The sequence below is a fragment of the Oncorhynchus clarkii genome, chromosome 17, assembly GCF_045791955.1.
Source record: "Oncorhynchus clarkii lewisi isolate Uvic-CL-2024 chromosome 17, UVic_Ocla_1.0, whole genome shotgun sequence".
NCBI classification, from domain to species: domain Eukaryota; kingdom Metazoa; phylum Chordata; class Actinopteri; order Salmoniformes; family Salmonidae; genus Oncorhynchus; species Oncorhynchus clarkii.
The window spans coordinates 79,372,858-79,396,005 of NC_092163.1; the positions used below are offsets into that span (position 1 = coordinate 79,372,858).

The following is a 23,148-nucleotide window of genomic DNA, read 5'->3' on the forward strand; positions in this document are numbered from 1 at the left end:
GCCAAACTAACTGACTAGACGGTCTGTGATTACTGAATCAAGAGGCCGAACTTACTGACTAGACTGTCTGTGATTACTGAATCAAGAAGCCAAACTAACTGACTAGACTGTCTGTGATTACTGAATCAAGAGGCCAAACTAACTGACTAGACTGTCTGTGATTACTGAATCAAGAGGCCAAACTAACTTACTAGACTGCCTGTGAATACTGAATCAAGAGGCCAAACTAACTGACTAGACTGTCTGTGATTACTGAATCAAGAGGCCAAACTAACTGACTAGACTGTCTGTGATTACTGAATCACGTGGCCAAACTAACTGACTAGACTGACTGTGATTACTGAATCAAGAGGCCAAACTAACTGACTAGACTGTCTGTGATTACTGAATCAAGAGGCCAAACTGACTAGACTGTCTGTGATTACTGAATCAAGAGGCCAAACTAACTTACTAGACTGCCTGTCATTACTGAATCAAGAGGCCAAACTAACTGACTAGACTGTCTGTGATTACTGAATCAAGAGGCCAAACTAACTGACTAGACTATTCTGTGATTACTGAATCAAGAGGCCAAACTAACTGACTAGACTGACTGTCTGTGATTACTGAATCAAGAGGCCAAACTAACTGACTAGACTGTCTTTGATTACTGAATCAAGAGGCCAAACTAACTGACTAGACTGTCTGTGATTACTGAATCAAGAGGCCAAACTAACTGACTAGACTGACTGTGATTACTGAATCAAGAGGCCAAACTAACTGACTAGACTGTCTGTGATTACTGAATCAAGAGGCCAAACTAACGGACCATACTGACTGTATTTGATTACTGAATCAAGAGGCCAAACTAACTGACTAGACTGTCTGCGATTACTGAATCAAGAGGCCAAACTAACTGACTAGACTGTCTGTGATTACTAGTGCTTCACTACTGCGTTACAAAGTTATGTAGAGAAACAGTGTGGTCTGTGTTACAGTCATTCACTACAACATGACAGAGTCCTGGCAGAGATACTACAGTGTGATCTTCTGGGGATCTTTCTTCCACTTGGAAAGAGATGTGTTGAAATGACCCACATTGACACTCTGGGATAAAAAATTCTCTCTCTCTCTCTCTCTCTCTCTCTCTCTCAGCAGTAGTGTTGAGTGTTAGTTAATAGGTGTGTTTTTCTCCTTTCTTTTCCCAGGGGATCTTCCCAACCAGCTACGTTCACTTGAAGAAGGCCATTGTAACCAACAGAGGGTAAGAACCACTACATCAATTATAACAAACTGTTTTCTCTGCTGAGACAGAGGAGAGGAGAGAGGGATGGAGAAGAGGGGAGAGGGATGGAGGAGTGAGGAGGGGAGTGGAGAGGAGGGGAGTGGAGAGGAGAGGAGTGGAGGGGAGGGGAGTGGAGAGGAGAGGAGGGGAGAGATAAGGAGGGGAAAGGAGAAAGGGGAGAGGAGAAAGGGATGAAGGAGAGGAGAGAGGGATGGAGGAGTGAGGACGGGAGAGGAGAGGAGTGAGGAGGGGAGAGGCGAGGAGGAGAGAGGAATGGAGGAGAGAGGAGAGGAGAGGAGGTGAGAGGAGAAGATAGGAGAGAGGGATGGAGGGGAGAGGAGGGGAGAGGAGAGGGATGGAGAGGAGAGGAGAGGAGAGGAGGGGAGAGGAGAGGAGAGGAGAGGAGAGGAGAGGAGAGGAGAGGAGAGGAGAGGAGATTAATGGAGTCATCTAGCATGGTGGTACAGAGAAACTACAGTCATGACTAGTTAACAGTTATCTAGTGTGGTACAGGGAATCTACAGCTGTCCACATAATAATTCACATTTGCTATTGCTGCAGGATTATTTATTAGTTTATTTATTTTTTATTATTAGTCAAATTAAGATGTGCATCTGTAACAATGACCATAAGAGTTATCAGAGATACATCTAGAGCCAGGCTAGACAGGATACAATGTATTTTCTTACTATATCTATGGCCAGGCTAGACAGGATACAATATATTTTCTTACTCAATCTATGGCCAGGCTAGACAGGAAACAATATATTTTCTTATTCAATCTATGGCCAGGCTAGACAAGATACAGTATATAAGTATTGTATCAAAATCTGATGACTTATTGAGATCAGCAAAAGACTGTTTTGTATATTGAATTTTTAAATCCTTTTTTCCAATACGATTTTAAAATTCAAAATGCTTATTTTCTTGTTTCATATCCCCTCAGGAGGGGTACTTGGAAATTGTAAAGGATTGTACATCCAATTAATTTGTCTCTTTGTGCATTTAATTAAATCCGTTATGCAAATTAAGACATCTGTTACTTCGATTAATATGACCTAAAATAAACGCTTTCAAAACATTATGCAGAATTACATTTTAATAGATATTATTTTCCAATTGTTGGCCGTCTATTTGTAATGACGATAATGTGGGCTTCATATTTTAGTTGTGGGTCAACTGTAAATCCTAAAAGATTACAGTTGACCCACAACACAATATTCTGTGTTGTTCTATGGGTAACGTAACTAATACATTCTACGAATTTGAGTTTGGAGAAAGGCAGGGATAGATAGAGAGAAGAGAGGGAAGAGAGAAGAGGAGGCAGGGATGGAGGGGGGAGAGTAGAGGTAGAGGGAAAGGGAGGGAGAGCGAGGCAGGGATGGAGGGGGGAGAGTAGAGGTAGAGGGAAAGGGAGGGAGAGCGAGGCAGGGATGGAGGGGGGAGAGTAGCGGTAGAGGGAAAGGGAGGGAGAGCGAGGCAGGGATGGAGGGGGGAGAGTAGAGGTAGAGGGAAAGGGAGGGAGAGCGAGGCAGGGCAGGATAGGGAGGGAAAGAGAGGGAGATATAGATAAATAATGTCTCTCTACCTCTTCTCCTCCACTGTCTCTCTACCTCGTCCTCTTCTCCTCCACTGTCTCTCTTCCTCTTCCTCGTGTCCTCCACTGTCTCTCTACCTCTTCCTCTTCTCCTCCACTGTCTCTCTACCTCTTCCTCTTGTCCTCCACTGTCTCTCTACCTCTTCCTCTTCTCCTCCACTGTCTCTCTACCTCTTCCTCTTCTCCTCCACTGTCTCTCTACCTCTTCTCCTCCACTGTCTCTCTACCATCTTCTATACTGATCCCAGAAGTCAGTTCAGTTTTCTGTTCTAGATGCTGATCTATATGTATTGTGTCATCTACTGACACAGTGATCTATATGTATTGTATGTGAATGTGCATTGGTCTAATAGATATCATGTAAGGCCTAGATTAGATTTGAGATGAGAACATGGCCCTGATGATTGATGTGTGATGCAATGGGTTCAGTATGACCCACAGCTCTTCTATAGAGATCCAGTTTGAAATACTATCTGTTTTCAGGTCAAAAAATGATCTGCACTTTATTGAGTCTGTTTGTGGTGTCAGATAGGTGGGGGTGGGGATGGCATTTTTCTGGGGACTATTTTGTTTCGCCGGGCCACACTTGCTCTAGCAAGAATCGCTAAAGTGTTTGAAAGAAAGCAAATACTAACTGAACCCAGATTTAATTTACTTGGATGGTGGTTAAAGTGACATGAGCAGTTTAACCTTCAATTATGTAAATTTTTCCCCCCTTTTTTTTAAACAACCAATTTACCGACCACGGTTCAATTATTATTTGTTTTTTCTGTGTGCACACAATGCGCAGTTTCTCTAGAGATAAATTAGATCAAGCCCGAACTGTGTGATATAGTAGGGAATTGAAGCTTCTGTCAGATCTCCCCAAGGAGATGTGGAGTCAGGCGCAGGAGAAACAAGTTCCGAAGGAAAAGGGGCGTTTTATTAAACAAGTTCCGAAGGAAAAGGGCGTTTTATTAAACAAGTTCCGAAGGAAAAGGGCGTTTTATTAAACAAGTTCCGAAGGAAAAGGGGCGTTTTATTAAACAAGTTCCGAAGGAAAAGGGCGTTTTATTAAACAAGTTCCGAAGGAAAAGGGCGTTTTATTAAACAAGTTCCGAAGGAAAAGGGCGTTTTATTAAACAAGTTCAAAATAACAAGACACCGGACTACAAAGTAGCCACAAAACCCCACTCAGATGCAGTCCAGGGAAAACCCACCTGTTAAACATGAACTTAAAGAAAACGCAACCCAAAACTAATTGACAGTCAAACGAAAACAATTCCGCACAAAAACCCAAAGGAAATGTCGAGATTAAATACCACCCCCATAATTAACCAAAATGAAACCAGGTGAAACACAAACCAGACATAACCAAAATAAAAGGAAAAAGGATCGGTAGCAGCTAGTAGACCGGCGACGACGACCGCCGAGCACCGCCCGAACAGGGAGAGGAGCCACCTTCAGTAGCAGCTAGTAGACCGGCGACGACAACCGCCGAGCACCACCCGAACAGGAAGAGAAGTCACCTTCAGTAGCAGCTAGTAGACCGGCGACGACGACCGCCGAGCGCCGCCCGAACAGGAAGAGGAGTCACCTTCAGTAGCAGCTAGTAGACCGGCGACGACGACCGCCGAGCACCGCCCGAACAGGAAGAGGAGCCACCTTCAGTAGCAGCTAATAGACCGGTGACGACGACCGCCGAGCGCCGCCCGAACAGGAAGAGGAGTCACCTTCAGTAGCAGCTAGTAGACCGGCGACGACGACCGCCGAGCACCGCCCGAACAGGAAGAGGAGTCACCTTCAGTAGCAGCTAGTAGACCGGCGACGACGACCGCCGAGCACCGCCCGAACAGGGAGAGGAGCCACCTTCAGTAGCAGCTAGTAGACCGGTGACGACGACCGCCGAGCACCGCCCGAACAGGGAGAGGAGCCACCTTCAGTAGCAGCTAGTAGACCGGCGACGACGACCGCCGAGCACCGCCCGAACAGGGAGAGGAGCCACCTTCAGTAGCAGCTAGTAGACCGGCGACGACGACCGCCGAGCACCGCCCGAACAGGGAGAGGAGCCACCTTCAGTAGCAGCTAGTAGACCGGCGACGACAACCGCCGAGCACCGCCTGAACAGGGAGAGGAGCCACCTTCAGTAGCAGCTAGTAGACCGGCGACGACGACCGCCGAGCGCCGCCCGAACAGGGAGAGGAGCCACCTTCAGTAGCAGCTAGTAGACCGGCGACGACGACCGCCGAGCGCCGCCCGAACAGGGAGAGGAGCCACCTTCAGTAGCAGCTAGTAGACCGGCGACGACGACCGCCGAGCACCGCCCGAACAGGGAGAGGAGCCACCTTCAGTAGCAGATAGTAGACCGGCGACGACGACCGCCGAGCGCCGCCCGAACAGGGAGAGGAGCCACCTTCGGAGGAAGATGTGACAGTCTCCAACAGTCCAATATTCTACATAGTTTGATGCAGAAAATGTGGTAATTAACTACAATGACCATAATCCATTGCGCGCCTACTTGTCCAGTCTGCGCGGTGCATATATGGAGACGGAGAGAAGAGACAGAAGAACAGCACAATGGAGAGGAATAGAGAGCAGTTGTTGCTTCGCGAGGTATCTCCACCTGAAAATACATGATCTAAGTGATTGATAGTTGGTATTCAGCAGTCATAGTAGCATGCCTTATTTACTTTGAAGATCTACTAAAATAGTGATTTTTTTGTCAGGCAGCAACTCTACAGAGACGAGATGATGACTTGGAATTAAATAATAAAGTAATCAAATAAAACAAATGTAAAATACAAAACTGAAATATTTTAGTAAAGTGATGCGAATAAATGATGCTTAATACGTGATAAGCAGTAATGGACAGTCAACTACCACAATGGGACTTTTATTGTGTTATTCTGTGTTGTTACAGCATTCAGCCCACATAATGCATAGTACATTTACATTTTAAAAGACCATTTTTGAAACTGAAATCGAGCCGACCTCAAAAAGCACTAGACATAAGTGATTGTGGAAAAGTCGTGCCTTTACTTCTGTTAATCTGATGACTGTTATTTATTGAATCAACTGTCGTTGTTTGATTGTTACCAGATTAAATTAATCATGTAACAATTAACTCATTAAATCAAATCAAATCAAATCAAATTTTATTTGTCACATACACATGGTTAGCAGATGTTAATGCGAGTGTAGCGAAATGCTTGTGCTTCTAGTTCCGACAATGCAGTAATAACAAGTAATCTAACTAACAATTCCAAAACTACTGTCTTGTACACAGTGTAAGGGGATAAAGAATATGTACATAAGGATATATGAATGAGTGATGGTACAGAGCAGCATAGGCAAGATACAGTAGATGGTATCGAGTACAGTTTGTACAAATGAGATGAGTATGTAAACAAAGTGGCATAGTTTAAAGTGGCTAGTGATACATGTATTACATAAGGATACAGTCGATGATATAGAGTACAGTATATACGTATGCATATGAGATGAATAATGTAGAGTAAGTAACATTATATAAGGTAGCATTGTTTAAAGTGGCTAGTGATATATTTACATCATTTCCCATCAATTCCCATTATTAAAGTGGCTGGAGTTGAGTCAGTGTCAGTGTGTTGGCAGCAGCCACTCAGTGTTAGTGGTGACTGTTTAACAGTCTGATGGCCTTGAGATAGAAGCTGTTTTTCAGTCTCTCGGTCCCAGCTTTGATGCACCTGTACTGACCTCGCCTTCTGGATGATAGCGGGGTGAACAGGCAGTGGCTCGGGTGGTTGGCAGTGGCAGTGGCTAGGAAGTTGTTTTTAGGAGTTACCATCTCCCGACTTAAACTCTGTAATGTCTTTACCTATAACATCCATAAAACAGTCAACATATTTATCATAACCTCTCATCATATCATCATTCTCAACAGTCGTAACCTCATGTATCTGCAAAAACCCCAGCCTTACTCATGATTCAGTACTACACAAATTGGTTAATTATTTACTAGCTAACTAAATAATAACAGGATAACATACACACTTAATAAATGACACAACGGTCCCTAGCAGACTTTTACAATATGGTGGCTTTTTACGCAATGACATAGAGAGAGAGAGAGAGAGAGAGAGAGAGAGAGAGAGAGACACATATCATCGATACATTTCAGAACTATTCTCACAGTAATCATATAGTTTACACACGAACCAGCGCCCGTTCGGAATAAGAAATCATGAATGTATTTACGTGTGAATGCCTTTGTTCACTGAACCAGCCCTCCTTAGGAAGGTTGCAAGCTGAATAGCTCTGATTGTCTGAAAGGGGTCTCCCCTTTCCCGTCGTCTATTGTTGTTCCCTCTGGAAGATAGGCTAGCCAGCTGCGTCGACGGTTGCCATTGGGGTCATGAGAGTAGCATACTACGGTGATTTGAAAAGAGTAGTATGATGGTCCCTCTTAGATTCACTTTTCTCGATATCTGACTTAAGACATCTAATCAGCTGTATTAGTGATTGTCTGGGAGATTAGCTTTTCACCTACACCTCGTGTTGATTATTCATTATTCATTATTCACTTTACACGCACAGCTGCAACCTGGCAACGTTCTGATCTCCTTTTGTTCATACTGTAGGGGAATAAATAGTCCCCTTCTTCTGTAATTTACAACAGGGTGTGAGCTGTCCATCCAGCAGCACCCCCCCAACCCTCTGAGAGGGCCTGGTTACTCTCTGGGTGGGCCTGGTTACTGTCTGAGTGGGCCTGGTTACTGTCTGAGTGGGCCTGGTACTGTCTGAGTGGGCCTGGTTACTGTCTGAGTGGGCCTGGTTACTGTCTGAGTGGGCCTGGTTAGTGTTTGAGTGGGCCTGGTTAATGTCTGAGTGGGCCTGGTTACTGTCTGAGTGGGCCTGGTTACTGTCAGCCATTGCCAAGCTGATCTGACCCATTGTGATCCTCACAGGACATTCATGACAGTATGTTTTTCTAGTGGCTGTGGAGTCAGGGGGCCTGGAGCGGAGGCCCCTCTACTGAGACAGCATGTTCATCTCATTGTGTGTTACATTTTAGGGTTGGGAGATGCTAATCAGTTATAGGGATTGTGAGAGCGGAGTTGGTGAGGTAGGGAGTGAAGGGAGGCAGAGGGAGGCAGAGGGGGGGGGGCAGAAATACGGATGGAGGGAGGGGAATGGGGAGAAGAAGGGACAGGGCAGAGAGAAGTAGGGAGGGGGGCGAGAGAAGGATGGAGAGGGAATGAGGGAGAGAGGAGAGAGGAGGGAGGAGAGAGGGGAATGGGGAGAAGAAGGGACAGGGCAGAGAGAAGTAGGGAGGGGGGCGAGAGAAGGATGGAGAGGGAATGAGGGAGAGGGGAGAGAGGAGAGAGGAGGGAGGAGGGAGAGGGGAGAGAGGAGAGAGGAGAGAGGAGGGAGGGGAATGGGGAGAAGAAGGGACAGGGCAGAGAGAAGTAGGGAGGGAGGCGAGAGAAGGATGGAGAGGGGAGAGGAGGGAGAGGGAATGAGGGAGAGGGGAGAGAGGAGGGAGAGGGGATAGAGGAGGGAGAGGGAATGGGGAGAAGAAGGGACCGGGCAGAGAGAAGTAGTGATGGGGGCGAGAGGAGGATGGAGAGGGGAGAGAGGAGGATGGAGAGGGGAGAGAGGAGAGAGGAGGGAGAGGGAATGAGGGTGAGGGGAGAGAGGAGGGAGTGGGAATGAGGGAGAGTTGAGAGAGAAGGAGGGAAGGGGGAGAGAAGGAGGGAGAGGGGGGAGAGAAGGAGGGAGAGGGGGAGAGAAGGAGGGAAGGGGGAGAGAAGGAGGGAGAGGGAATGAGGGAGAGGGGGGAGAGAAGGAGGGTGGGGGAGAGAAGGAGGGTGAGGGGGTGAGAAGGAGGGAGAGAAGAAGGTAAGGGGGAGAGAAGGAGGGAGAGGGGGGAGGGAAGGGGGGGAAGGAGGGAGATTATTATTCCAATGCTAAATTCTCAGAAAACTGAAAACACTGAAAAAACCATCCAACCTGGAACTGAGTGAGTAATGTTTAGTCTGAAACGATATTTTATTTCCAAAAGCCAAGAAGAAAAAATACTTCATAAGGACTGAACGCTAAATTAATTCTGCCAAGCTTGATACAAATTCAATTAGCACTGACGTGTCAAGTGAGAGGTGTCAAAGCCCTTTAGCCCAACAATGGCAGGAGAGTCACACAGTCTACACCAACCAAATGGAGAGGCCTTACAAGCTGCCTCCCACTGTTCAGAGGTAATTAAAACACAATACCCTCTGTATTGCATGTACATAATGATAAGGCAAGAAAAGATCACAAAATGGAGCTCCTTATGGAAAATCAAGAGACACTTTCTGTTGACAGTTATAAAAGCGAGAACATCAGCAACTTAATCTTCCACACAGACCATCCCCTGGTACAGTGCTATATTAACCAGACCATCCCCTGGCATGACACAGTGATATATTAACCAGACCATCCCCTGGCATGACACAGTGATATATTAACCAGACCATCCCTGGCATGACACAGTGATATATTAACCAGACCATCCCCTGGCATGACACAGTGATATATTAACCAGACCATCCCCTGGCATGACACAGTGATATATTAACCAGACCATCCCCTGGTACAGTGCTATATTAACCAGACCATCCCCTGGCATGACACAGTGATATATTAACCAGACCATCCCCTGGCATGACACAGTGATATATTAACCAGACCATCCCCTGGCATGACACAGTGATATATTAACCAGACCATCCCCTGGCATGACACAGTGATATATTAACCAGACCATCCCCTGGCATGACACAGTGATATATTAACCAGACCATCCCCTGGCATGACACAGTGCAATATTAACCAGACCATCCCCTGGCATGACACAGTGATATATTAACCAGACCATCCCCTGGCATGACACAGTGATATATTAACCAGACCATCCCCTGGCACAGTGCTATATTAACCAGACCATCCCCTGGCATGACACAGTGCTATATTAACCAGACCATCCCCTGGCATGACACAGTGATATATTAACCAGACCATCCCCTGGCATGACACAGTGCTATATTAACCAGACCATCCCCTGGCATGACACAGTGCTATATTAACCAGACCATCCCCTGGCATGACACAGTGCTATATTTAACACAGACCATCCCCTGGCACAGTGCTATATTAACCAGACCATCCCCTGGCATGACGCAGTGCTATATTTAACGCAGACCATCCCCTGGCACAGTGCTATATTAACCAGACCATCCCCTGGCACAGTGCTATATTAACCAGACCATCCCCTGGCATGACACAGTGATATATTAACCAGACCATCTCCTGGCATGACACAGTGATATATTAACCAGACCATCTCCTGGCATGACACAGTGCTATATTAACACAGACCAACCCCTGGCACAGTGCTAAATTAACACAGACCATCCCCTGGCATGACACAGTGCTATATTTAACACAGACAATCCCCTGGCACAGTGCTATATTAACCAGACCATCCCCTGGTACAGTGCTATATTAACACAGACCAACCCCTGACACATTGTTATATTAACCAGACCATCCCCTGGCATGGCACAGTCCTATATTAACCAGACCATCCCCTGGCACAGTGCTATATTAACCAGACCATCCCCTGGCACAGTGCTATATTAACCAGACCATCCCCTGGCATGGCACAGTGATATATTAACCAGACCATCTCCTGGCATGACACAGTGCTATATTAACACAGACCAACCCCTGACACAGTGTTATATTAACCAGACCATCCCCTGGTACAGTGCTATATTAACCAGACCATCCCCTGGCACAGTGCTATATTAACCAGACCATCCCCTGGCACAGTGCTATATTAACCAGACCATCCCCTGGCACAGTGCTATATTAACCAGACCATCCCCTGGCATGACACAGTGCTATATTAACCAGACCATCCCCTGGCACAGTGCTATATTAACCAGACCATCCCCTGGCACAGTGCTATATTAACCAGACCATCCCCTGGCACAGTGCTATATTAACACAGACCATCCCCTGGCATGGCACAGTGCTATATTAACCAGACCATCACCTGGCACAGTGCTATATTAACACAGACCATCCCCTGGCATGGCACAGTGCTATATTAACCAGACCATCCCCTGGCACAGTGCTATATTAACACAGACCATCCCCTGGCACAGTGCTACATTAACACAGACCATCCCCTGGCATGGCACAGTGCTATATTAACCAGACCATCCCCTGACACAGTGCTATATTAACACAGACCATCCCCTGGCACAGTGCTATATTAACCAGACCATCCCCTGGCATGGCACAGGGCTATATTAGCATACTACCCCTCTGTTAACTCAGGATACTAGACAACGAGGACTCTGAGTCAGCTAAAATAAATCGCTATAAGTCTGCAACAGTAATTTTACCTTTATTTAACTAGGCAAGTCAGTTAAGAACAAATTCTTATTTTCAATGACGGCCTAGGAACAGTGGGTTAACTGCCTTGTTCAGGGGCAGAACGACAGATTTTTACCTTGTCAGCTCGGGAACTTTACCTAGCAATCTTTTGGTTGCTGGACCAACGCTCTAACCACTAGACTACCTGCCACCCCCCTGGAACAGTAATGGTACAGGGCAACCCCCAACCGTTTCAGCTGAACTTTCACCTAATCAAAGAATTAGCCCAGCAGGAGAAGCTCTCCCTTGAGAAAGATACACCCCACCCCGAGCGGGTCAAACCAGACCTCTTCATTATATAAACCCACAGACGAGCAACCCCAAGCGGAAAGTCAACCTCCCAGCACAGAGTACTACTCCCTCATTGAAATGAAGGATAAATTCACCCAGCTGGAGGTAAGGCAGGTGGAGCTGGAACAGCAGGTGATTACACTCCAGTCAGCACAGACCCAGACAACAGTCCAGCACAACAACACCCCCTTAACCAGACCCGGAGTGCTGGAGGTGGAGAGACATGGAGAGACATGTCTGTACTCTGGACTGTTGTGAAACATCTTCAACAGGAGAAAGAACAGGAGCAGAAGATGAACAGAGCACTAGAGGAGAGGATCAGACTGCTGCAGTAAAGGGTGAGGGGGATAGCGTTTGACAGGGAACAACCCCCTAGAGAGATGGCCACCCCCGCAGAGAAGCCAGCAGAACAGCCCACAAAAGACCATAGCGTTGTCATCACAGCAGAACAGACAAATGAAGAACCCCAAGCCCAGGGGATTCCAATCCCCCCTGTCAGCCACCCTGATAGCCCTCCTGACAACCCCCCACACACACTGAGGACATACACAAGACACAGATTGTTCTCCTTATGGACTCAAATGGGAAATATATACAAGAAAATAAAATAAACTCTGGTGTCCAAACACCCAGCGCGCCCTAGACCTTCTGTCTGAAGACCAATTAGGTTCACCCAGCGCGCCCTAGACCTTCTGTCTGAGGACCAACTAGGTTCACCCAGCCACATAATAATACACACAGGCACAAATTACCTGAGAGCACAGCAGGAAAGGGTGGCCACAGCACTGAAGGGAGTGATTGAAAAAGCTTCTATAACTTTCCCCAACGCACAGGTGGTTATCTCCACCCTGCTACCACGAAAAGACTTCCACCCTGCCACAATACAGCAGGTAAACGCAAGTATTTCCCGTGACTGTGCCTCAAAACCAAATGTTTACTTGGCCCACCACTCCACCCTGGACTTGAACAGCCTTTATGACCAGTTCCACCTCTACAAGGAAGCAGTGCCCATCTTGACCCGAACCCTGAAGGACATCGCTCTCACACGCAGCCCTAACACTTCACACGGGAGCAACAGATCAATAGACTCCACGCCCAGACCAGCGAGACGCTCGGCCAGACCTGCGGGATCCCCCCCCCCCGAACCTACACATAGAGGACCCATGCCAAGAGGACCTACATCCAGACCCCAACACCACCAGCCACATCCAGACCCCCACCCCAACCAATAAACACCCCCCCCCCCAGACAACCATGCCCACACCCCATTTAGGCACCCTCAGATCAGACCTATGCCCCTCCTGCCCACCCCATGCCCCCCACCCCCACAAAGAGGGCCTCAACATGGTAGTCACACATACACCCAGGCCGTGAGCAGGCAAACAGGCCAAATCCCCACTCTTACACTAGCCCAAGCCAATGGCTAGTGGGGCGGCAGTGTAGCCTAGTGGTTAGAGCGTTGGACTAGTAACCCAAAGTTGCAAGATTGAATCCCCGAGCTGACAAGGTACAAATCTGTCGTTCTGCTCCTGAACAAGGCAGTTAACTCACTGTTCCGAGGCCGTCATTGTTCTTAACTGACATGCCTTGTTAAATATAGGTAAAAAAAAAAAAATGGCATGTACCAGATGCTCAGCAGGCTCTGCTCACACTTACTGGCCTGAGGCCAAACCTCAGATATTCCATCCAGGAATATCCAAGGCCTGAGGTCACCTGCCTTTGGCCTAAAGAGCAGGAATCTAGACTTCATCAAATATATTGGAAATACAGACATTGTCATCCTTGAAGAAACCTGGTATGGTGGAGATGGACCCACTGGTTGCCCTCTAGGTTACAGAGAGCTGGTAGTCCCATCCACCAAACTACCAGGTGTGAAACAGGGAAGGGACTCAGGGGGTATGCTATTTTGACATAGAGCTGACCTAACTCACTCCATTAAATTAATCAAAACAGGAACATTTTACATTTGGCTAGAAATTCAAAAGGAAATTATCTCAACAGAGAAAGAATGTCCTCCTGTGTGCTACCTATATCCCCCCACTAGAATCCCCATACTTTAATGAAGACAGCTTCTCCATTCTGGAGGGGGAAATCAATAATTTCCAGGCCCAGGGACATGTACTAGTCTGCGGCGACCTAAATACCAGAGCTGGACAAGAACCTGACACCCTCAGCACACAGGGGGACAAACACCTACCTGGAGGTGACAGCATTCCCTTCCCCATATGCCCCCCTAGGCACAACTATGACAACATAACCAACAAAAACGGGTCACAACTCCTGAAGCTCTGTCGCAAGCTGGGTATGTACAGTACATAGTCAATGGTAAGCTTCGAGGGGACTCTTATGGTAGGTACACCTATAGCTCATCTCTTGGCAGTAGTACTATAGACTACTTTATCACCGACCTCAACCCAGAGTCTCTCAGAGCGTTCACAGTCAGCCCACTGACACCCCTATCAGATCACAGCAAAATCACAGTCTACTTGAACAGAGCAATACTCAATCATGAGGCATCGAAGCCAAAGGTACTGAGTAACATTAAGAAATGCTATAGATGGAAGGAAAGTATTGTGGAAACCTACCAGAAACCTATTAGGCAACAACAAATTCAATCCCTTCTAGACAACTTCCTGGACAAAATGTTCCACTGTAATAGTGAAGGTGTTAGAAAACCTAAGGCCGTAGAAAACCTAAACAGTATATCTAACCTCTCAGCTTCCCTATCAAATCTAAACATTTAAAATAGTGTTACGATCGTGAGGAGAGACGGACCAAGGCAGCGTGTGTTGAGTTCCACATCTTTATTGCGGTGAAACTTCAAACAAAAACAATAAACCAACAATGAAACGTGAAAGTAGTGATGCACAAACACAAAACAATATTCCACAAACACAAGTGGGAAAAATGCTTACCTAAATATGATCCCCAATTAGAGGCAATGATTACCAGCTGCCTCTAATTGGGAACCATACAAAACACCAACATCAAAATATTGAACTAGAACACCCCCTTGTCATGCCCTGACCTACTACACCAAGGTCTCTCCATGGTCAGGGCGTGACCAATCGAAAACCGAAGAAAATGAACAATAATGACAAATGGTTTGATGAAGAATGACAAAATCTAAGAAAGAAATGGAGAAACCTGTCCAACCAAAAATATAGAGACCCAGAAAACCTGAGTCTACGCCTTCACTATGGTGAATCACTAAAACAATACAGAAATACACTACGGAAAAAGAAGGAACAGCAAGTCAGATATCAGATATGTAATTGAAGAATCCATAGACTCTAACCACTTCTGTGAAAATTGGAAAACACTAAACAAACAACAACACAAATAATTATCTATCCAAAATGGAGATGTATGGGTAAACCACTTCTCCAATTGTTTTGGCTCTATAACAAAGAACAAAGAACAAACAGCAAAAACATATACATGATCAAATACAAATCGTAGAATAAACTATTAAAGACTACCAGAACCCACTGGATTCTCCAATTACATTGAATGAACTACAGGACAAAATACAAACTCTCCAACCCCAAAAGGCCTGTGGTGTTGATGGTATCCTCAATGAAATGATCAAATATACAGACATTCAAATTGGCTATACTACAACTCTTTAACATCATCCTTAGCTCTGGCATCTTCCCCAATATTTGGAACCAAGGACTAATCACCACCATTCACAAAAGTGGAGACAAATTTGGGAAAATCCTCTGCATTATCATTAACAGCAGACTTGTACATTTCCTCAGTGAAAACAATGTACTGAGCAAATGTCAAATTGGCTTTTTATCAAATTATCGTACGACAGACCACATATTCACCCTGCACACCCTAATTGACAACCAAACAAACCAAAACAACGGCAAAGTCTTCTCATGCTTTGTTGATTTCCACAAAGCCTTTGACTCAATTTGTGATGAGGGTCTGCTATACAAATTGATGGGAAGTGGTGTTGGGGGAAAAACATACAACATTATAAAATCCACGTACACAAACAACAGGTGTGGGGTTAAAATAGGCAAAAAACACACATTTCTTCCCACAGGGCCGTGGGGTGAGACAGGGATGCAGCTTAAGCCCCACCCTCTTCAACATATATTTAAACAAATTGGAGCGGGCACCGTTGCCCTAGAGCACACAAAAAACTATACATACCTTGGCCTAAACAGCAGCGCCAGAGGTAACTTCCACAAAGCTGTGAACGATCTGAGAGACAAGGCAAGAAGGGAATTCTATGCCATCAAAAGGAACATAAAATGCAACATACCAATTAGGATCTGGCTAAAAATACTTGAATCAGTTATAGAACCCATTGTCCTTTATGGTTGTGAGGTCTGGGGTCCGCTCACCAACCAAAAATTCACAAACTGGGACAAACACCAAATTGAGACTGCATGCAGAATTCTGCAAACATATCCTCTGTTTACAACGTAGAGCTCCAAATAATGCATGCAGAGCTTAGGCCGATACCCGCTAATTATCAAATTCCAGAAAAGAGACATTAAGTTCTACAACCACCTAAAAGGAAGCAATTCCCAAACCTTCCATAACAAAGCCGTCACCTACAGAGAGATGAACCTGGAGAAGAGTCCCCTAAGCAAGCTGGTCCTGGGACTCTGTTCTCAAACACAAACACACCCCACAGAGCCCCAGGACAGGAAGACAATTAGACCCAACCAAATCATGAGAAAACAAAAAAAGATAATTACTTGACACATTGGATAGAATTAATAAAAACATAGAGCAAACTAGAATGCTATTTGGCCCTAAACAGAGAGTAGACAGTGGCAGAATACCTGACCACTGTGACTGACCCAAACTTAAGGAAAGCTTTGACTATGTACAGCCTCAGTGAGCATTGCCTTGCTATTGAGAAAGGCCGCCGTAGGCAGACCTGGCTCTCAAAAGAAGACAGGATATGTGTACTCATGCCCACAAAATGAGTTGAAAACTGAGCTGCACTTCCTGACCTCCTGCCCAATGTATGACCATATTAGAGACACATATTTCCCTCAGATTACACAGATCCTCAAAGAATTTTAAAAAAACCCGATTTCGATAAACTCCCATATCTACTGGGTGAAATACCACAGTGTGCCATCACAGCAGAAAGATTTGTGACCTGTTGCCACAAGAAAAGGGCAACCAGTGAAGAACAAACACCATTGTAAATACAACCCATATTTATGCTTATTTATTTTCCCTTTTGTACTTTAACCATTTGCATATCATTACAACACAGTATACAGTGGGGCAAAAAAGTTTTAAGTCAGCCACCAATTGTGCAAGTTCTCCCAGTTAAAAAGATGAGAGAGGCCTGTAATTTTCATCATAGGTACACTTCAACTATGACAGACAAAATGAGAAAAAAAATCCAGTAAATCACATTGTAGGATTTTTAATGAATTTATTTGCAAATTATGATGGAAAATAAGTATTTGGTCACCTACAAACAAGCAAGATTTCTGGCTCTCACAGACCTGTAACTTCTTCTTTAAGAGGCTACTCTGTCCTCCACTCGTTACCTGTATTAATGACACCTGTTTGAACTTGTTATCAGTAGAAAAGACACCTGTCCACAACCTCAAACAGTCACACTCCAAACTCTTCCTCCGAAGTCGGTCCCTCTCCTTGTCCCTCTCCTTGTTCTGGCGATGTTCGGCGGTCGACGTCACCGATCTTCTAGCCATCGTTGATCCACCTTTCATTTTCCATTTGTTTTGTCTTGTCTTTCCACACACCTGGTTTCAATCCCATCAATTACATGTTGTGTATTTAACCCTCTGCTCCCCCCATGTCCTTGTCCATTATTGTTTATTTGTAAGTGCTTGTGCACGTTATGTCTGGTGTTCGTCGGGTTTTGAACCCATTTATTGATTGTTCTGTTTTCCGGTGGTTTTTATTATTAAACTGAGCCGTTGGAAACAGTTTTTGCATCTGACTTCTCTGCCACCAGTACGCACCCCTGACAAAGAGAGAGGAGATGGTAGGGGGGTTACGCTGGGGGACAGAGAGAGAGAGAAGAGAGAGAGAGAGAGAGAGAGAGGAGATGGTAGGGTGGTTACGCTGGGTGACAGAGAGAGAGAGAGAGGAGATGGGAGGGGGGTTACGCTGGGGGACAGAGAGAGAGAGAGAGGAGATGGGAGGGGGTTAGGCTGTGGGATGTTAGTGTTGTGAGAGCTGTAAAATGGCAGTTTGTTTGAGTTTTTGACAAAGCGATTTTAAAACGTCTGACTTCTGAATGATTTAGGAGGAAGTCTTAGATAATAATAGTCTGTTGGGTGTAGATAGAAACACGTTGACAACATGTCAGGTATCTAAACATGTACATACACACACACACACACACACACACACACACACACACACACACACACACACACACACACACACACACACACACTTCCCATTTTGATGCTGTGTGGTGAATCATCTTGGTGTGTGTGTGTGCGTGCGTGCGAGCGTATGTCTATGTGGTTGTGTGTGTGTGTGCGGGGTTCCTGTGTCTAGATACACAAGACACAGACAGACACAAGCAACCTCACCAACTAGTTTCACAGAGCTTTACTTAAGTTATTGTTTTGTATTCTACAGGCAGTATGAGACAGCGGTGTCGCAGGAAGACCCCATTGTGACGGAGGTGACGTCCACTCTGCAGGAATGGGCCCTGTCGTGGAAGCAACTCTACGTGGTGCGTACATCTGTGATCTGAGTGCCGCTTTTACGCACAAAAAAATGTTGTGTCAACTTGAGATGTCTCTAGTTTTTCTTTTCTGACCAAGTAAAGTGTGTGGCGTGTCGCTCCGGACGTTCAAGTTGTAGTTTTGTTGTGAACAAGCCCTTCTCAACCGTGCAGGATTCACTATCAAAATAGTATATATTTTTTTTAACACACGAAAAACACACAATGAATAGGGTTCTATCAACAGGGTCACTTCTATAACCAGGGTCAGTTCTATATCCAGGGTCAGTTCTATCAACAGGGTCAGTTCTATCAACATGGTCAGTTCTATAAACAGGGTCAGTTCTATAAACAGGGTCAGTTCTATCAACAGGGTCAGTTCTATCAACATGGTCAGTTCTATAAACAGGGTCAGTTCTATATCCAGGGTCAGTTCTATAAACAGGGTCAGTTCTATCAACAGGGTCAGTTCTATAAACAGGGTCAGTTCTATAAACAGGGTCAGTTCTATCAACAGGGTCAGTTCTATCAACAGGGTCAGTTCTATAAACAGGGTCAGTTCTATATCCAGGGTCAGTTCTATATTCAGGGTCAGTTCTATCAACAGGGTCAGTTCTATAAACAGGGTCAGTTCTATCAACAGGGTCAGTTCTATATCCAGGGTCAGTTCTATCAACAGGGTCAGTTCTATCAACAGGGTCAGTTCTATAAACAGGGTCAGTTCTATATCCAGGGTCAGTTCTATATTCAGGGTCAGTTCTATCAACAGGGTCAGTTCTATAAACAGGGTCAGTTCTATCAACAGGGTCAGTTCTATATCCAGGGTCAGTTCTATCAACAGGGTCAGTTCTATCAACAGGGTCAGTTCTATAAACAGGGTCAGTTCTATCAACAGGGTCAGTTCTATCAACAGGGTCAGTTCTATCAACAGGGTCAGTTCTATATCCAGGGTCAGTTCTATATCCAGGGTCAGTTCTATATCCAGGGTCAGTTCTATATCCAGGGTCAGTTCTATCAACAGGGTCAGTTCGATCAACAGGGTCAGTTCTATCAACAGGGTCAGTTCTATATCCAGGGTCAGTTCTATATCCAGGGTCAGTTCTATATCCAGGGTCAGTTCTATCAACAGGGTCAGTTCTATATCCAGGGTCAGTTCTATAAACAGGGTCAGTTCTATAAACAGGGTCAGTTCTATAAACAGGGTCAGTTCTATAAACAGGGTCAGTTCTATCAACAGGGTCAGTTCTATCAGCAGGGTCAGTTCTATATCCAGGGTCAGTTCTATATCCAGGGTCAGTTCTATAAACAGGGTCAGTTCTATAAACAGGGTCAGATCTATAAACAGGGTCAGTTCTATAAACAGGGTCACCGTTTTGACTTGGGGAAAACAAGGTTTTGGGGGATCTAACTTGCTTACCACCTTTTCCATGTGGTTTCTTCCTTCACAGACTCCATGAAATGATGACCTCTTCCTAAATATTTGTTTAAATTATGAAGTTTTTGTTTGGTTTCCTAGAAACAACAGTGACTCAACTTACCCCTTTGGCTCAACATACCCCACTCTCCCCTAACGCTATTGCTGTTAATTTGTTTTCCATAGTGTCATCATCGGCTGGTCTTCCTCTCCAACGATGGGAGAATGTCTAATTCGGTCTTATGTAGCAACATTTGCAATTGTGTTTTATTTTACATTGTGTAGAAGTAGAGACTCAGAGCTCCAAAATGGTATGTTGAGGAACATTGGGAAAGTTAAGTTGGTAAAAGTGTAACCCCACTTTTGAAGAAAATGGACCTTGAATATTTTGGTACCTACTGGAGAGCTCTTCCTTGTCTACACCCAATCAGCATTGTTCACAGCCTCTTAAGCTTTAGCCCCACCCATCTCTTTAAAGGTTGACACGTGAGGCCATGTACCCAACAGATACTATATAAAATAAATGATATGTTTATTTGTCACAGGATACAGAAGCAATATCAAAAACAAAAAGTGTCCAGATTAAAATATTGTATAATTATTGAATAAAGATCAGATGATTCTAACCCAGACACACTTGTCTAAATTGATGGGTCATGTGAAAGATATGCTATAACCACCCCCCAGCCACATCTAGCTGGATGGGTCACTATTGTCTAGACATGTTCACATGTTCATGAAATACTATAGATGGCCGTAATCCCCCCAGACACATCTAGCTGGATGGGTCACTATTATAGATGGCCGTAATCACCCCCAGATACACCTGGCTGGATGGGTCACTATTATAGATGGCCGTAATCCCCCCAGACATATCTAGCTGGATGGGTCACTATTATAGATGGCCGTAATCCCCCCCAGCCACATCTAGCTGGATGGGTCACTATTATAGATGGCCGTAATCCCCCCAGACACATCTAGCTGGATGGGTCACTATTATAGATGGCCGTAATCACCCCCAGATACACCTGGCTGGATGGGTCACTATTATAGATGGCTGTAATCCCCCCCAGCCACATCTAGCTGGATGGGTCACTATTATAGATGGCTGTAATCCCCCCCAGCCACATCTAGCTGGATGGGTCACTATTATAGATGGCCGTAATCACCCCCAGATACACCTGGCTGGATGGGTCACTATTATATATGGCCGTAATCACCCCCAGATACACCTGGCTGGATGGGTCACTATTATAGATGGCCGTAATCACCCCCAGATACACCTGGCTGGGTGGGTCACTATTATAGATGGCCGTAATCACCCCCAGATACACCTGGCTGACTTGATGGGTCATGTCATCATCTCGCGAAGAGGACTCTTTTGTTTAGACATTTAGTTATCTAGCTAAACAACGAACCGACATAATCCCGACTCATACTACTGCCAATACAAACATTGTCATAGCTCTAGTATGAATCTGCAGGTAACTAAAGCTAACAAACTAGGTTAGATGACCTTGAATAAGGGTTTCAAATTTGGGAAAATGACACTCTCTAATTGTTTTATATTTTTGACATTTTGTCAGGAAATGCAACTCCGTCTCAGGTTCTGCTGTTGTGCAGTGGTTGTACAGCCTTTCCTCTACAGGGAGCCAGGTGTTCCTGTGTCTACCCTTCTCAATGGCAAGGCTGTGCTCACTAAGCCTGTACTTTGTCAAGGTTTTTCTAAGGTTTTGATCAGTAACCATGGTCAAATATTTAGCCACAGTGTACTGTCGATTTAGGGCCAGATAGCACTGCATTTTGCTTTGTGTTTGTGTTTGTGTTTCCCAATAAGCAATATAGTTTTGTTTTGACTGTGTTGTAATTTAGTTTATCCTGATTGATTGGATGTTCTGGTCCTGAGGCTTCAGTGTGTTAGTAGAACAGGTTTGTGATCTCTCTCTCTCTCTCTCTCTCTCTCTCTCTCTCTGTCTCTGTCTCTGTCTCTGTCTCTCAATTCAATTCAAGGGGCTATGAGAGAGGAAGAGTATCTGAATCTGAGATGAATATTTTAACCCAAGGGTTTAAACAATCCTTTCTTCTTTGTGTGTGTGTGTGTGTGTGTGCCATCCCCAAAATGAAGAGGAACTGTTATCTGAAACCGTCCATAGATGACCTTTGTATCGTTGGGTCAGCTGAGCACAGCAGCAGATTCAGAACACTACAATGTTCCTCTTGTCACCAGTATCATTCCTGACAGCAGAAGCATCTAGTCTTCCTCAGTGATCTGTTGATGTGTTAGCCCTAAACTGAGACTGGCACCTGGTGCTCTCTACAAATGTTTTTGATGCACCTTGATCCACTCTCCTGTCTCTCTCTCTCTCTCTACACACATGCACACGCACACTCACACACGCACTCACACGCACACGCACACTCACGCACGCGCACGCACACACACACACACACACACACACACACACACACACACACACACACACACACACACACACACACACACACACACACACACACACACACACACACAGCATACAGGTGTGAAAACCTTTGTCCCTTCCTCTTGGCTGTCTCTGTGTGTCATCAGAGTGTCACCTCTGTCTACTTCCGCATCATATTCTACTAGCATCTGCCATTCACAGTGTACTGTAATTCAGTAAGCTGTTTGTGCAGAGAGATAACATACTGTAATTCAGTATGCTGTTTGTGCAGAGAGATAACATACTGTATTTTGGCGAGGAGGGCATGCCAGTGTGTTGGGGAGGAGGGCATGCCAGTGTGTTGGGGAGGAGGGCATGCCAGTGTGTTGGGGAGGAGGGCATGCCAGTGTGTTGGGGAGGAGTGCATGCCAGTGTGTTGTGGAGGAGGGCATGCCAGTGTGTTGGGGAGGAGGGCATGCCAGTGTGTTGGGGAGGAGGGCATGCCAGTGTGTTGGGGAGGAGGGCATGCCAGTGTGTTGGGGAGGAGGGCATGCCAGTGTGGTGGGGAGGAGGGCATACCAGTGTGTTGGGGAGGAGGTTATGCCAGTGTGTTGGGGAGGAGGGCATGCCAGTGTGTTGGGGAGGAGGGCATGCCAGTGTGTTGTGGAGGAGGGCATGCCAGTGTGCTGGGGAGGAGGGCATGCCAGTGTGTTGGGGAGGAGGGCATGCCAGTGTGTTGGGGAGGAGGGCATGCATGCAGTATGCTGTTTGTGCAGAGGGATGTCCTTATACAACTATATATACAGTACAGTACATGATTGTTTAATTAACATTAGGAATGAAAGTGACAGCATGTCCATCTGGATCGTGATTGTGGTAAAGATACATTGGGTGTATTTACATGTGCTAGTAGGATGCTCTGTAGCTTACTGTATATCACATTAGGAAAGACATTTAAGAACAAATTCTTATTTACAATGACGGCCTACCGGGGGAACAGTGGGTTAACTCTCTTGTTCAGGA

General features: G+C 45.5%; 1 protein-coding gene across 1 annotated transcript in view; it reads left to right on the forward strand.

Annotated features, from left to right (window-relative positions):
* The window catches only part of LOC139371460 (dedicator of cytokinesis protein 3-like), a 339,147-nt gene that overhangs the window by 141,800 nt on the left and 174,199 nt on the right, over positions 1 to 23,148 (forward strand). The window contains exons 4-5 of the mRNA XM_071111887.1: positions 1,188 to 1,243; positions 18,204 to 18,300. Of these exons, the coding sequence (XP_070967988.1) occupies positions 1,188 to 1,243; positions 18,204 to 18,300 (153 nt within the window). The remainder of the gene's footprint in view (positions 1 to 1,187; positions 1,244 to 18,203; positions 18,301 to 23,148) is intronic.